Source organism: Mus caroli, chromosome 19 (assembly GCF_900094665.2).
Source record: "Mus caroli chromosome 19, CAROLI_EIJ_v1.1, whole genome shotgun sequence".
NCBI classification, from domain to species: Eukaryota; Metazoa; Chordata; class Mammalia; order Rodentia; family Muridae; genus Mus; species Mus caroli.
Window position 1 is genome coordinate 3240797 of NC_034588.1, and position 17065 is coordinate 3257861.

General features: G+C 51.2%; 1 protein-coding gene across 23 annotated transcripts in view; it reads left to right on the forward strand.

Moving 5' to 3' along the window:
* Nrxn2 (neurexin 2) overlaps nucleotides 1–17065 on the forward strand; it is a 118451-nt gene that overhangs the window by 32434 nt on the left and 68952 nt on the right. For 12 of the 23 annotated variants that reach the window (XM_029472642.1, XM_021151512.2, XM_029472631.1 and 9 more), the window contains 2 exons: nucleotides 4291–4592; nucleotides 13241–13285. In XM_029472642.1, coding sequence (XP_029328502.1) covers nucleotides 4291–4592; nucleotides 13241–13285 — 347 coding nt within the window. The remainder of the gene's footprint in view (nucleotides 1–4290; nucleotides 4593–13240; nucleotides 13286–17065) is intronic. The other 11 variants (XM_021151513.2, XM_021151515.2, XM_021151514.2 and 8 more) reach the window with 2 other exon arrangements.

Here is a 17065-nt window from a genome sequence, read left to right on the forward strand (position 1 = left end):
ACTTGCCTCCAGGCCTGCAGTAGGTCTGCTTTCCACTGCCATTCCCAGGGGCACTGGTCCATGCCCTACTGTGAAGGACCACAACCTCCATCTCGTCCCCAGAGCTTAGCTGTCCTGATGTCCTTCCAGAACACAGATGCCTCTTTCTATGGCAGCGGTCAGGCCCATCTCTAGAAAGGGTTGCTGTGGTGGAGTGACAGGTGACAGGGTACCATCCTATTCCAAGAGCCTGCTAGGTGCCTTGCCTGGGGGAAACTACTAGCATCTGTGATCTCTGTGTGTCACCTAGATTGTCCCAGTGAACCACGATGACATTTAGTGTCAGGCATCATTGCTTTGGTAGGTGGGGAAACTGTCAAAGCCCCAGAGGCCAGCACAAGGCCCCGTAGTGTCTTAGGACACTGGGAGTCCAGCTCACTTGTTAGGCCAGAGGCAACCTCTCTCAGGGCTCTTTGCTGAGAAAAGTACAGGCCACCCTGACAACTCTCAAAGCTCTGTATCCAAGCCACATGATGTCACGTCCACCCTCCGGCTAGTGCCCTACTGTCCCAAGACCTGCTCCAGCTCCTCACTGTCTCTTAGAGCCAGGTCGTGAGAAAAGCAGCCATTCTGTCTTTGTGGTCTATCTCCCTGAACTCCTGGGCCAGCCTGGACACTCCTGGGTGCCCCTTTTTCTGCATCCCTTTGGGATCAGTTATACCACATCTTGCCTCTCTCTGCTGCCCGTTCTCGTCCTGAGCTCCCCGAGGACAGGATTTTCATTGTCTCTCCGTGTTCTGCACAGCTCTTGACATATATGTAGGCATGAGCTCAGCACATTTAATTAATTAATTACTAATTTTGATAGGGTCTCACTGTGTAGTTTTGGCTGTCCTGGAACTCACTGTGTAGACTGGGTTGCCTTTGAACTCACAGAAATACATCAGCCTCTGCGTTCTGGGTGTTGGGATTAGGGGTGTGCACCACCACATGTGGCTCACAATTATTTAAAATGAGTGAGTGATCACTGTTCCCAGCGTCTTCCTGACTGTGGTCCAGGTAAGAGCACAGAACTGCAGGCTTTGTTCAGAGAGTTAATTTATTTATTCACCGATGGAGGGGCGAGCATGCGCGCCTTCACATCCAGGGGCAGAGACACTTACGGCTGGATTATGGGCTGTCCTGTTCATAGTCTCTAGATTCCTGCAGCGCCCCGGGAGGTAGACTGACTGGAGGAGAAGAGAGGAGAGAGCTGGGCTTAGCGCTCTGTAGCCTGGCCGAGGCCATAGAACTGGTTGGTAGAGCCAGCTCCAGCACCCAGGGCTTCTCTCTCACATTACATATCCTCCCCCCGAGGGAGCTGTACAAGATGTCCTAGGCCGTTCCTAGGTAGTAAGTGCCAAATGAGCAGAACACACAGCTGTAGCTCCCCAGAGCCAGGAGGGTCAGAGCAGCTGGAGAGCTTCCCAGAGGAGGCCTTGGAGCTGGTCTGCAAAGGGGGCAGCTGTTGCCTCCCTTTCACGGCACCTAGAAACCCTCTCAGTCCTTGGCCACATTCAGCTTTGTTGGGCACACTTGTGAGGCCACAGATTCCCTGATGGAGAAGCAAACAAGTGCTGGCAGTGACTCCCTTCCTACACTAGGAGCTCTTAAGAGTTGTGGCTTCTCACGTGCTGATGGGAGTTGTAGTTCCTGACCGTGGCCTGGCCACTGTGGCTGATGGAGGAAAGCGCCCCCTGCCTGGCGCTTCAGGATTTGAGCATCTCAGATCCAGCTAGGGCTCCAAGGAGCTCCCAGGGCCACATCACATTACACTGCACATTCTGATCCCTGGAGTAACAGTCTCCATGAGGGTCCGCCTTTGCTTCTCTCTCTCTCTCTCTCTCTCTTCTCTCTTCTCTCTTCTCTCTTCTCCTCTCTCCTCTCTCCTCTCTCCTCTCTTCTCCTCTTTCCTCTCTTCTCTCTCTCTCCCCTCATCTTCAATTTTCTTGCTACCATTGCCCGCCTGCCTACCATCCCTCTTCCCTCTTCTTCAATGAGTTCAGGCTCCCCCAGACCTTAGAAATCTCTTTCCCTTTCTAGGTCAGGAGGACTGAGGTCCAGTCAGCTCAGGCTTTGCGGCATAGCTGGCTTTTCCTCCTCCCCTGGGTCCACCTGAGGAGTCCAGGAACGGCCTCATTTCTGTTCTGCGCCTTGGCAGCCACAGTCCAGCCTCAGCCCTGCCTCTCCCTTTTTGTTTTTTTTTTCCCTGACTTCTTTTGTTTGGTCCCAATCACTTTTTCAGGTGGCTGCCTTATTTTCCTCTCCTTCTGTCTGTGTCTCAGCAATGTTATTTGCTTTGACTGCAGTGAAGGTGAGGGAGTGGGAGGGGAGGTCTGACCTCTGGGCGGGTTTAACAGTATGGGTGGTGAAGCCAAGGTCAAATGCATTCCCGTTTCTGGTCCTTGAGCCCCCTGGCTCTGTCAGTGTCTGAACAGCAGGCCTGGTTGCTATGGAAACAATAAAGCCCCAGAAAGCCTTGGCTTCAGTTCCCCAGAGGTCCCTGTCCCCTTTCTATGCTGGCTGGCTCTCCTCCTTACCTGTCCCCTCAGGGTTCCCTCCTGTTCTTTATCAATAGGGTTCCATGTGACCGCTCTTTCCCTTACAGCCGGTCTCCATTTCTCTCCTGTCCCACTGAGGGTCCATCTTTGTCCCCTTCTACACTGAGCTCCTCACATCACCATAAAATATGTCCTTGTCTCTGCTGGTCACCTCACCTTCACTTAGGGTCCCCCGCACAGAGGGAGGGATTCAGATGGTCCCAATGTGGCCCTGCCCTGCCCCCTCAGCTTGCTGCCCTGTGGTCTCAGGACACAAGGCCTTGCCAGCTGCAGTGAGGGCTATGCCAGGCACTGGGGCAGCAGCTGGTGCCTTGGCATCCGGATGCAGTGGGGCAGTGTGGGCAGCCTGCCTGGAGGGAGAGAGCCAGGCTTGTGTGCTGGAGAAGGAGAGTTCTGCAGAATCTGCAATGAGATCCCCGTGCTTGCCCGTGGGTCTGTTCCTAGGGGAGGACAGGAGTCTCACAGTGGTCCTCTGTGCCCATCTCTCAGTGCCTACCCTTCCTTCCCCGGACCTTGAGAACATCTCCCGAGGAGCTCAGAGAGTTCGGTCTCTGCCTGAAGACCCTTACGACACAGTCCTGTTTGCCCCTTGCCCGTCTAGGGAGGCTGCAGGGTCGGTATTTACTTCGAGCGGACAGAAGTCACTGTCTGGGTGCAGGCCACCGGTCTCTGTGGTTTGGAATCTGGTTTTCTGCCTGGGCTTGTGCTCTGGTGTGTGAAATTGAGAGGCTGGACCCCAACTCTATTTTTAGTCATGGTCATTTGTCATCCACTTGTAGACCCCCAATCTTTATGGCCCTTCCATGAGTTGTGGCTTCCCCACTAAAGACTGCCAGTAAAAATGGAACTTGAACTGGTTGCTGTGTCCATGCGCACACGTGCATAAACACATACGCTCACACATGTACACAGAGGTCATGTACACCCACGAGCATGCACACACGAGAGCCAGGCCCTCCCCTGCCGCTCACCGGGCAGTGTGAGCTGTCTCAGGTTAGAGGAGGAAGTTGGGAGATGAGGGAGAGCTGGCATGGTGAGTTCCCAGGTGAATGTGGCAGAGAGGCTGTCACCTGGGGCATGTCCCTGTCATTTGCAGTGCCTCCCTCCCCACATGCCTTAGCCCTGTCCCTCTGCACTCCATGGCTTTCCAGTCTTCTCATCTGTGCAGGGCTGGACAGCAGACTCCCTGGTTTTACCACTTACGGGAAGGCCTGAGAGGACCCCTGTCCCTGGGTACTGAGGACAGCTGTTACCAAAGAGGAGGCGAGAGGAGGGGTGGGCAGCTCAGGAGACACTTGGTGCTGCAGTCCTAGAGAGGCATCCCAGGGAGAAGCCTGGCAGAGCCTCTTGTTTCTCCCTCACATGCCTTTGTTCCGGGGTGGCAGAGGTTGAGAGGATTGGTAGGGAGGAGACGGCGAAGCCTGTGGCTTTGTCTGGCCCTGTGGCAGCTTAATTGTCAGCTGTCAGTGTGAGAGCCACTTAGCAGCCTCCTGCTTTGGAAATGGACCTGGGGGAAGTTGACTTTTGGTAGCAAAGGCAGCAGGGTCCAGGATGACAGCATGTAGGAGGGGAAGAGGGCCTAAGTTTAGAGTTGGGACCACAGGACTCCAGTGTCCAGGACCCATGCTTGGGTCGCTGGAGGTGAACGGGGAGGCTCTGGCATACCCCACCCACTCAGCCTTCTCCCGTTTTCCCAAACCATGGCGTCCAGGCAAGGAGGAATTTGTGGCAACCTTCAAGGGCAATGAGTTCTTCTGCTACGACCTGTCCCACAACCCGATCCAGAGCAGCACTGACGAGATCACACTGGCCTTCCGCACCCTGCAGCGCAACGGGCTGATGCTGCACACGGGGAAGTCGGCTGACTACGTCAACCTGTCCCTCAAGTCTGGGGCTGTCTGGCTGGTCATCAACCTAGGCTCAGGTGCCTTCGAGGCCCTCGTGGAACCCGTCAATGGCAAGTTCAACGACAACGCCTGGCACGACGTCCGGGTTACCCGAAACCTGCGCCAGGTAGGGGGAGCAGGGAGAAGGCCAGGGGTCAGCTTCGTCTGGGGCAGGACATACATGGAGGACAGAGGCATGTCTTGGGTTGGGGTGGGAGAGAGCAGGGCTGGGCAGTGAGGTGTGATTGGGGCAGTACAACCTGAGGTGTGAACTCAGCTATGTGACAGGCTTCTGAGATCTTATCAACCAGGGGTTGAGCTAGGAGGAGACTCCAGAGCTGCCCCTGGGCAGAAGCCTGAGACCAGGAGTAGGGTTGCGTTGACTATGGAGGGAGCAGCTAGGGTTTTGATGTCCAGTACCCAGGGATCAGGCAATGGGCAGGAGGCTGCTGCAGAGTTGAGAGGAGGAAGCTGGAGCCTGAACGAGGACCCAGTGTGCTGTGGGGTGTGGAGGGGTCCCGTAGGGTGGGCAGCAGCACACTGCGGAAAACAGAGATACAAGTATGGCCTTCTCTCCATGGGGCTTTTCCAGGGCAGAGGCAGGGACGCATGGAGAGGGACTGGAGGTAGCGAGTGGGTGAGGGAGTCAGAACCCAGGAGTACCTGGTCCTGCGTCTCCGGGAGTACTTGCTTATCTTCTTTTTTGACAAAGCCAGGCTTTCCTTGATGTCCATGTTCACTTTCTGCTGGCCAGGCCAGCCTGCATGGGCGGCTCAAGAGGGTTTTGGGGGTCAGCTCCTGCATATAGGATGGCACGCTTCTCTACATTGTCCCCTGAACTTTCAGGCGATGCGTATGTCTTATTAGGAGTGGCCTTCTTCACCAGGCCACTCAGGGCCCATCCATGGCCATCACTGCAGAACTCTCTTAGATGGGAGCCTGCGGATAGTTTCATCCAAGGAAGTCCCCGTGTCTAATCACACTGATCTTTCGCTCTTCAGTAGCAGGTGAGGCCCCTGTGCAGTCCCTGGGGACTCTTGTCTCCCCTTCTCCACAGTGACCCACTTACTTGAAGGGTGCATGGGGGCCCCGTTCTCCATTCTCTTGGGTCTCCAGTCTTGTAGTCAGCAGGCAGCAAGCTTCATCTTTCCACTGCTAAATGTAACCAAGAAAACCAAGCAGTTCTGCCTGTGGAGGCGCTATCAGAGGGCTTGGCGGCTTGCCTCTTGCTTGTGGATTGTCTTTGGACTTCCTGTCTCTAACTATTGCCATTTCCTCCCCTCTTCTCCGTTCTCCCCCTGGAAGCCCCTCAGTGGGTCTCAGAGATTCTGGCTGACCTTCTGTCCCTCTCCCCTGCTCTCCTTTACCATCACCTGGGGGCGATCTAATGGAGATTTCCCTTGCTGACACCATGGAGAGACTAATTGCTCTGTTCCTTCCTTCCGGAAGCCTGCAGCAGCCAGTTGCGGGTCTGTGCCCATGCACTCTTCTTAGTGCTCCCCCTTCCTGTGCTCTGCAGAGTCACTCCTCCTCCATGCAGCTCCCCACACCCATGTCCTGTCACCCCATTCCCCAGTCTGAGCGCCTTTTGAGTATTATCCCCATTAGAGCCTTTGAGTGTGCTCAGTGCCTCTGTGATATATTCAGGTGTCAAACACATTTGGGGGGTAATTCAGGCAAGCTCCTTTTGGTGCCTTTTGCTCCCCCACCTTTTCTTTTTACTGTCCCTAGGACTAGAGCTGTCAGCTGCTGCATCTTCTGCAAGTCACCGCAAGCCCACAGTCTTCATCCACATGCCATTTGGCCAAAAATTAGGGTGAGCCATACTGGATACAGAGTGAAGGACATGCTCCCTGCCCTGGAATTTCTTGAGACAGGATGGAATTGTTCCAAATGAGCAGAACCGGGACTGGGGAGATGGCTCAGTGGGAAAAAACTACTGGTCACCCAAGTGTGAGGGTCAGTCAGAGTTCAGCTCCCCAGAACCCTTGTAAAAACAGGGCACACGCCTTTAATCCCAGCACTCGGGAGGCAGAGGCAGGCGGATTTCTGAGTTTGAGGCCAGCCTGGTCTACAAAGTGAGTTCCAGGACAGCCAGGGCTACACAGAGAAACCCTGTCTCGAAAAACCAAACCAAACCAAACCAAACCAAACCAAACCAACCCCCCCAAAAAAACAGGGAAGTCATGGTAGCTACCTGTAAGCCCAGCCCTTGGGAGGTAGACCCAGGGGATCCCGTGGGCAGTCTGACTAGCTAGAATATCCAGAATTGTCAAGCGCTGGGCTTAGTGAGAAACTTTATTCAACAGAGGGGAGAGTGGCTAAGGAAGCATCTAGTACCATCCAGCGACACCTTCAAGACTCCACGAGTTCACACGTGAATCGTGTACACTCATGCCCGCATATGTGACTATGCATGCATACATACACGTGCAATCATACCACAGACATGCAAGCATAAATGAAGACATAAGTGAACAAATTAAAAAATGATTAGAATAAGGCCACACACCTGCCCAGTGTACCCCAGAAGCAACTATGGGAACTGGGAAGATTTCCCAGAGGAAGGAAGGAAAGGTCTGGGGTGATGCTGAGCCACCCTCACGGATGCAGTGACACATGACGTCAGGACATGGAGTAGAGTGGCTCGTGTTCATCTCTTTCTGGGACATGTAGAGCCATGGGTGCAAGTTGATAATAGATGGAAATTCTTTTCTCCTGGATCGTTCTATAGGATGGCTCAGAGTACGGGCAGATCATGTGGACCCAAAGGCAGGGAGGATGGGCCACAGAGGACGTCTGCTTAAGGATCTTGATGGAGAGCCCTCTTTCTCCAAAGGGCTTCTGAGGAATTTCTTTCGCTCCAGAACCCAGTCTGTACCCATGGGCAAGAGATGCCTGAAGCACATTTGGGGAATTCTCTGCTTAGCCCTAAGGCCCTGCTCTGCAGCTGCTGCCCTCGCCCAGGGCCTCGTCAACGCCAAGCCCTTTATCTGTGTTTTCTGAGACTTTCAAGAGAAACATCTTTGTTCCTGTTGCTCCAGCAGTATCTCGTCATCACCCCTTCACACTGTGCCAATGTCTGGAACTCTTTTGGATTGTCTTAACTCAAGGAGTGCTACTGGTGTTTAGTAGGCAGAGGCCAGGAATGAGTAGTCACTCTAGCCTGTAATACTGCTGCCCCACAGCAGGAACCATCTGACCTCACATAGCAGAGGTGCCTCTAGGAAGGGTGTAGACAGCCCAGATGACATCCCAGGATTTGAAGAATCCTGCTCTATTCACACCAGTGATAGAGGGTGAGGTGGCTTTCAACAATGCTCAGCCTCCCCAGAGAACTCAGTGTCAGTAGGGAGTAGGTCAGGGATGTGATGTAAGAAATGACATCAGGATGGGGGTGTGTGGTGCAGTGACAGATACTGATCTCACATGCACAAGGCCCTGGCTTCCATCCTTAATACAGTGTGGGGGAGCAAAGGAAGCAGAAATGACATGAAGATGGCCAGAATCCAGAGTTCTACAGGTCCCTTATTTTCCTGTGTGACTCGAGTGGCTGGGGAGGTGGCTTTCTGGAGTGACCTGCTTCCGTTAATTATGGAGTGGGCAGAAGGCTGGCTCCAAAAGCTCCTGGTTTAGATGATCACCCCTGGAACACAGAATTGGGACCAGAGGAATCTTTAGTGACACAACATGTCCTTGAGGCTGTTTTGATAGGTAGTCCTCTTAGGGGACAACGGATTACCCCTGAGGGTTTCTTGAAGTCTAGTTTTTAATCCTAGACTCACTCCATTTTCATACCGCCATATACTTCCAACCACCACATAAGAATACGCAAATCCATTTATCTTTAGCCAACACCAATATGAAAGACAAACTGGCTACCAAAACATCACCTGGTGTTTCTCTTGCTCAGCTCAGATGGTGCCTTTTCTCAGTACAGACACTTTCAGATTTTCTCCTGGGTCCCAAGAGTGGAGTTCAGCACGGACCAGTTCCCCATGGGATAGAGTCTCTAATAATAGGATGACCCTGGATAGACTCCTGAAGGATGGAGTCTCCGAGGCTGCAGTCATCAAAGATGAAGTCCTCAGATAGAATCCCTGTAGGATGGAGTTCTCAAAGATGAAGTCTTCAAGGATGGAGCCCTGAAAAATGGAATCTTCCAGTTCTCAAGGATATTACTTCAAGGATGGAGTCTTCAAAGATGGAGTCCTCAAGAATGGGATCTCCCAAGATAGAATCCTCAAGGATGGAAATTCTAGGATGCACTAATGATGCAGACTTCAAGGATGCAGTCCTGAAGGATGTGGCCCTCAAGGATGCAGTCCTGAGGGATGCAGTCCTGAAGGATGTGGCTCTCAAGGATGCAGTCCTGAAGGATGGGGTCCTCTGGGATGCAGTGCTCCATGGGTGGAATCTTCAGGATTAAGTCCCCTATGTACTGAGTGAAGCACCCACTCAATGATAGAGTCCCCAACACATTTGGAGTTCCTATTCTCTTGCCTCCTGTCCCTCATAGCACACAGCCTGTCTTAGATCCTGGATTTGCAACTTTCCAGACCTGACTACACTGCCTGTGTTCTTCCTGTGGGGAGCTTTCCACAGCTCTCGCAAACAGGCCACCCATTTTCTCTGTTGGCCAAGTCTAAGATTTGAGTCAGATAGGTGTTAGGCAAGTTATGCAGCCCCCGAGCTTCAGTTCCCCATAGGCCAAGTGGGAAGGAACGGCTGATGACTAACTGAGTGTAGTGGATTTATAGACACTCACTGCCTGGCACGATGTGGGTGCTGAAGGGCTCCTGCTGCCATGATCATTAGCTTGCTTCTTCTTCTTCTTCTGAGTTCTTCAACTGAAATGGCTCAAGCTCCCCCGGTCCATCCCAAAGCCAGCTCTCGTCTTTCCTGTGTCGAGTCCATGAAAACTTGTATTGGGTCCTCTCACATCTTACCTGTGTGCTAATATTTGTGACTATTTATCTCTACATCCAGGTTGTAAGCAAATTGAAGGTTTAATATGAGCAACTATTGAGCCTATTAGTTGTTCTTCTAAGTCTCCCCCTGGTTCATCTGGTTTCCTTCAGGAAGCGTTTCCCTCTTTAAGGACGGTATGAGGCTAGAGTCCGGAGCCTTGCACAGGCTAGACAGGTGCTCTATCACAGGGTTAAACACCCAGCCTATCCATTTGATCTCCTCCTTAAACCCAATTGAACAGATTTTGGAAGTGAGGACTCATGACCGACATAGGCAGATCAACTACTTCATGTGAGTGCTGTCACTGGGTATTGTGGTACACCCCTGCAATTCTCCAAGTCTGGAGGCTGAGGCAGAAGGATTGCCATAAGTTGGAGACCAGCCTGGGCTCTGTATGGAGACTCTGTTTCAAACAAAAACAATGCCTGAATACCTCCTGTCTTCCTGAAAGAGCTCAGATCTGCCCCACAAGAGTAGCATATCTTGTGCTGCCTCTGTTCAGTGCTGTCCTGTCAGTGTGTCTCTCAAACTGCGCTGGAATGTAGCTTCATGTTCAAGGGTCTCATTTATGACCTAGTGCGTGGTGTGTGTGTGTGTGTGTGTGTGTGTGTGTGTGTGTGAGAGAGAGAGAGAGAGAGAGAGAGACAGAGACAGAGACACAGAGAGAGAGACAGAGAGAGACAGAGCCAGAGAGCCAGAGACAGAGGGTCTTATGTAGCTTTGGCTGGCCTTGAACTTGTTATATAACTCAGGCTGGCCTCAAACTCACAGAGATCCACCTGCTTCAGTCTCCTAAATGCTGGGATCAAAGGCCTGCACCCCCACACTTGGCTTTACCGAATTTTTATAAAATTCTGTGAATGGGAGCCATGACCTCCAGTTTTCTGATGAGAAAAATAAGACCTAGAAGACAAGCCTGTCTGGGTGGGAGTTAGGAGGCCTCGGAACTTGAAATCTGAATCAAAGCCACTTCATTTCTTTGCTTCTGCAGGTGTTTGGGACTTGTTATCCATGCAGAATGCACAGAGGCTGTAGTCTGGGCTTCTGATAGTCCTGGACAGTCTCAAGTCTCACGACCATGTGAACGTTCTGAGCCTCTTGACTCAAGGAGCAAGCCCTTTCCTTCATTCCATGCTGAGCTTGTGCAGGCTCACAGGCTGTCCTCAGCGCAGACTTTTGCACGGAGTCTGCAGCCCTCCTCTTTAGGGGGCTGGAATGCACTCAGAGGTCAAGGTAGAGATGGGGTGTAGTTTTCTCCAAAGCTGTTTAACCACAGCAAGTCCTCTTGCTTTAATGACTCACTTCCCTCTGGCTGGGACGCCCTCCTCATTCCTGGCATCTCCATGCCTGGGCTCTAGAAGTGGATGAAACATTAGGGTTTACTTGCTAGATTGAAACACTAGTTCTCTAATCTGGGCCTTTCTGTGTGGGCCACTGTACCTCAGGAAGAGCCTCTAATGAAAGCTCCATTCTAGTCTTTAACTGTGGGTACCCACTGCCATCAGGGTCTGCATTTTCCACTCCTAGGTGGAGAGGGCTCTGTTCTCATCTGTCCCAACCCTGCACTTTCTTGGGAGAGTCTGGATCTCTTGACAAATTAGTAGGAGGCCTGGGATTTGAACTCACATCTTCTCTCTCTCTGTCCTGGCTTTAACCTACTGTTCTGTCCAGCAACACTGGAACTTCCTGTATGCATGCTGCTCTCTACTCCTATGTTATTTTCTATAACAAGTCAGAACAGTTCTTGGATTTTTACCTGTAGTGTCCTTACCCCAACCTTGTTCAGCTGCTGCGATGGCATCAGACAACGCAACTCTTTGGGTACCATCAGTTTGGCTGCCCTCTCTTTGGGGTTCCATCAGTTTGGCTGCCCTGAGGTTGATCGTTGATTGTTCTGACTAGCTGACCTCTTCATTTCATGACAGTCCTGCTGGCTGTCAGTACAAATCCTCACGTCATGTGACAGGCTACCACCTTGCTCCAATCGTTGTACATGGGGCTAGACTCTTCTCTTGCTATGTAAACTGCTTCCCATACCTAAGAATTAATATTGGCTACTCAGCACTTCTAGCATCTAAGTATTGAATTCTGTTATTTTTAATTATATGAGTCCCTTGTTAATCGTCTTAATCAATTACTCCTGTGGCCACTGGTTACAAGAACTCTTTTAGCTAACAGTTCCCTAGAATACCACTCCCCTAATCACAGTCTCAAGTCTGCTGCTTAGTATTTAATGGGCACCAGGCCGCTCCATCTTTGGAGATGGGATTCTGAAGGTGGATATTGTCTTTGGCAGTGGGGAGGAGAATGGAGGAGAAATACCTAGAGGTGTGCTCTTAGAGATGGCGTAGAAGAATTGTGGCTTATAGTTCAGAGACGATAAGGGGACACTGAGGTCCCAGGGCTTCTCTGTGCCTTTTTTCTGTGGGTTGACGGGGAGTGGATTTCTGGCTCTAGTTGTGAGAAGTGGAGGTTCAGGGGTCTATGGGTGTCCATGGAAGGAGCCTGGTTCCTGGGAGACCATTGCCTGTTCCAGGGTCTTACAGGAGACTCAGCTACTCACTGGCAAATAAGAGAGCAGGGAGGGTGTCTGGAGAGAGGGGGTTAATAGGGCCTCTGGACAAGCCAAAGCAGGTGGACAGGGGGAGTCAGCTAGGGGTGGGGCATGGGAGGAGGTGGGGAGGGAGGAGGGTTTGGGATGGTGTGATCATGAGCCCTCTGCAGCCTGTGGAAGGCTAGCTTCCCTGCTCCAACCTCACTGTGATGGTGACTCATTCTTCAGTTCTCAAGGAAAAAAAAAACAATGGAAGGGGGAGCCCCTCTCCCCCAATGATCCCTGGGTCAGTTTGCCCATTCTTCGTCCCCAGGAAAAGCAGATACCCATGTCCCCTTCCATGCTGTCTTTGGACTCCAAATAAAATGGCCTCCTCTCCTTGCCAGTCCTGCAATTAGGGGCATTGCCCACTCTTCTCTTAACCTGCCAGCCAGCTGGCCTGTCACCAACCGGTTAACCCATTAACCCCACATGTCCACTGGTCAGCCAGTTGGCCAGCACCATTTCATTCCTCAGCCAGTTCTCTGGAAAGCCATCTGGGTGACCAGTCAGCCAACAAAGCCATCCATCCACTCCCGAGTCAGAGGCCCACCCCTCCTCAACCCCATGCTCCCCCTCCCTCCCTTAACTCCCTAACACCTCAGCTGTAGGACCTACTAATCCTGCATACTGGGTCTGCTTCTTAACCCTGCCTCCCCTCCCCCATTCTGTTGGAAACCCCCTCCCCCCGTTGCCAACTCTGTGTGTGTTACTAACACGCTTATAACCCAGGGGACCAAGGGATGGGCAGGGCCAGGTGGGGCCAGGTATGAGTGAAAAACCGAACTAACTTTCTGTCTCATCTGCGGAATGTTGGCCATCTTTAAGTCTCCGCTTTCTTGGTCCAGTTTTTTTTTTCTGTTGTTGTTGTTGTTTTCTTCTTACTAACCAAGGTCTCTAACTGTTCCCCTTCTCTGCAGATGCCCTTCGGGAGGGGATGAGGGGGACGAGGAATCCAGAGGAGGGGCTGGGGAGGTTTTTGGAGAAGAGGGGTTTAATTTTGTGTGTGTGCGTTCTTCATTATGATTTTTCTTTGAACACCCTGTGGCGGGAGGGTTTGAACAAGCTGTATCTCCTCCCTCCGTGAGTTTCACAGTTGGTCATTTTATTTTTCTTTTTGTTCTTTTCTTTTGTCATCCTTGTTTCTTTTCTTTCTTTTTTTCTTTCTTTCTTTTTTTTTGACACCCCTTCCCTCCCCCTCTCCGGTGAAGCACGCAGGGATTGGACACGCTATGGTAAACAAACTGCATTATCTGGTAGATATCACTCTAATTGTCTTACCGTTTGGTTTGCCGTGGGTTTTTTAACTGTTCGATTCTCCCACTTTTGTTTCTCTCCTCACTTGGTTTTTGCTCCCCAACTGCTCTTGTTTTCTTTTTTTTTCTTTTTCTTTTCTTTTCTTTTCTTTTGTTCCAGGCAATCTTTAAATTTTACTTCTTCCTTTTTAGTTTCCCTCCTTACTTTTCTTTCCTTTTTTTTTTCTTTCTTTCTTTCCTTTTTTTTTTAAATCCAAACTCAAATCCAAAAGAGAAATGGAAACCCAGGCTCTGCCCTGAGCTCCTGCGTCCTGGCAGTTCCTGGCCTGAGACCTGGGGCAGGCAGGCCCCACGCATCAGCTCCGGCTAGATCAGCCCCGTGCTGGACCAGCCCCATGCTGGACTATTTTCTATTACTTTTTTCTGTTCTCCTCCCAGCTTCTTAGTTTTTAGTTTTAGTTTTTGTTTTTGTTTTGTTTTGTTTTTGTTTTTCTCTTTGATTTGGTTTCTTTCTTGGTCTCCTGAAAATCCATGGAAAACACCATCCCATGACACGCAATGCTACGCTCTGTCAGCTCCAGACAGGGGCCCCTCGGGTTGGGAAGAGGGCTGGGGCTGCCATCTCCAGTGACGGCCAGCTGGGCATGTTCCTCAACGGGGTAGGGGGATGGCCTTGAGACCTCCTTCAGTTTACCAGTTCACACCAGTTTTGGGGCTGTCCTGTGCTGGCTGTCGCCCCCTTCTTCCCAACCTTGAGGATTCCCAGATCTGTCTCCCTCACATTCTGCATGGCATGAGTGGTCTTTTTCCCCCACCAGGGATAGCGTCCAGTCCCCCCACCGCTCAGCTGCTCTGACTAACACTGTGTTCCACACTGTCTTCCTCCCCCTTCAGCCCCATCCCTGTCTGTCCCCTGCTTCTCCTGCATGGCCTCTGACAGGGCTTGGCTTCCTTCCCTGTTGAAGGCCGGAGAAGAGGAGGCTCAGCAGGGATAGTGGGGCAGCTCTCCTCGTCCTTGCCAAGCTCTTGTGTTTGGGTTGGGCTCGCTCCTGGTGAATGCTGTTGTGGGTGTCAGTGTAAAGGCAGCTGGTGTGTGTTGGTGTGTGGGTGTGACTGTGTGTAAATGTTGGTGTGATATTTAGGGGTGTTAGTGGGAAGCCATGCTGTGTTTTTGGGAGACTGCTGATTCTCTGCATGTTTAAGTGCTGGTGGGAATGGGGGCCGCAAGCTTGGATGGGTTCTGGGACCTGGTAAGGATTCTGCATGGAGGCGGGCTGCTGGGGCTGGCTCTTCAGTGCAGGTGCAATGCCTGACAGGGAGAGGGCTGGAAGGGCCTCCTCCTTCTCTTCCTGCCTGCCTCAGAGTGTGTGCCCTCAGGCCCTGCAGTGTGAGATCCCTTGGGATTCCCTCATGCCTGCCCAATTCCGGCTCCACAGCAGCCGGTTAGTCATTGCCTATTAATAATGCAAAGTGATTGAACACCAGGCTGGGGACCCTGCAGATGGACGTGTCTGCTCTCATGGGGAGGGAGGGACTTGGGGCAGCTGCCTGGCTTGCCCAGCCTGCCAGGTCTGCCTGGCTGGAAGGCTAGGGAGCAGGGAGGTATCAAAGCTGGGCTGTCTAGCCTGAGAGGCCCTTTATGCCCCTTACCAGGCTTCACCTCTGAAGCCATATCAATCAAGCCTTTGCCGACACATTTGCATGTGTGTATTTCCCATCCCCCAGAGAGGTTAGTATCCATGGCCAACCTAATACCTTGTGCAGGCTCGCTAGCTTCCCATGGTCCCAATGGCTCTTGCCCTGAGATCTGTGCTAGCGTTTCATAGGTGCTCTTCCTTAAGCCGCTGCTTGTGTGAGTTAGTTGCTACACACTGCACTGTTCTTGAGAACCTGCCAATATGAACTTTCTTTACTAGCTGGCAAGATGGCTCACCTGGTTAAGATGCTTGCCACCAAGTCTGATGACCTGAGTTAGTTGATTGCTGGAACACACACACACACACACACACACACACACACACACACATATATATATATATATACATATATATATATACATATATATATTCACACATGTATATGTATATATATCATACACAACACAGATAAATATGTGTGTATGTATATGTATATATGTATGTATATATAAGTGTATATATGTCCATGTCTATGTACATATACATACCTACCCAGTAAAAACAAAAAGAGAACTTTCTCTTTATTGGACAGCCAACCTGTTACTCTGGGGACAGGGACCCAAGATCAACCTAGGTGGCGGGGGTGGGGCGGGGCAGGTATCACCCCAGGATTAGGAACCAGCAGCCTTCATTTGGGTCTCCATGGTAAAATGTTCACGACAAGGGCCCCGGGCCAGAAAAGCTCAGTCCCCTCAGCTCCCGGCAGGCTGATGTGTGCCTGACTGGCTTGTACAGCGGGTCTGTGTGAAGATCAATCAAAGCAAGTTCCGTACTCTAGAAAGGAATTATAATTTCATTAAGCTTAATAAAGCGCTGGGCAGTTCCCTCTGTCACCAGGCAGCGATGTCATGTGGAAAGTGGTTCCCTTCCTTAGCAGACCCTGAGGACTAGGCGTCTCCCGTTCCACTGAAGATCCTATTGCAATCCCTTGTTAGGAACCAGTCTTAAAATAACTTCCTGAAACCTTAGAATGCTTCAAGGATGTGCAGGAGAAGAAAGACAAAGGGCTTGCCTCAGTTGGCCAGGAAGCCAGCAGCCCTGCCTGGTTTCAGGCGCTGATGAAGAATCTTCTCATTTCTGAGCCTGCAAGGTCCACACTTCCCTGCACTGTTGGCACAAGTAGGAGAACAAATCTGTTGCCTTGTGTGACCTCAGAAACCCCTCCAGACCTGCCTGAGGGTTTGTCTCCTTTAGGTCCAGACTGAAGTTTAAAAAAAACAAAAGGGTTCTGAAGGTTCTGATTCTCAGGGCACCCCTCGTGGATTTCATGTAGTGTTGTGTTTATCTTTCTAACTCACTTATTAGGTTTCTTAGTCTGAGTGTTTCTCTTGGTGCGGAGATGGATGGAGAAACGGCCCAGGGACCTCCACTGGTTGAGCCCCATCAGGCTGATGAATGCTGATTTGTAAAGCTAATGTCGTTCGTGCATGCATTAGATCAGGGCCTCAAAATAGCTTTTGCATTTGGAGTTTCTTCAAATTTTTTTACATTAAAGTATCTATTTTTATTCTATATGTATAGGCATTTTGCCTGCATGTATATATATGTCCACCATTTGCATGTTTGGCGTCCCAGGAGGCCAGAAGAGGGCGCCAGATCCCCTGGAAAGGGAGTTACAGACAGTTGTGGGTGCTGGGAACTGAGCCCTACCCTCTGTAAGAGCAACAGGTGCTCATTACCACTGAGTCATTTCTCCAGCGATCCCCCCCCCCCCTCTTCGGAGAGAGGCTCTCTTTTTCTAGCTCTGGCTGTTCTGATACTCACTGTTTAGACCAGGCTGGCCTTGAATTTACAGAGACTCCCTCTGGGTCTACCTCCCAAGTACTGGGATTAAAGGCCACCATGCCTGGCTTCCCTTTTTTTTCTTACATTTTTATGTATCTAACCTATTTGTGTGTATAGGGAGCATGCCACGGTGTGTGTGTGTGTGTGTGTATGTGTGTGTGTGTGTGTATGTGTGTGTGTGTGTATGTGTGTGTGTGTGTGTGTGTATGTGTGTGTGTGTGTGTGCACAGGTCAGAGGAAAATTTGTAAGAGTTGGGTTTCTTTTTCCAACACTTGGGTTTGGGATGAAGCTCAGGGT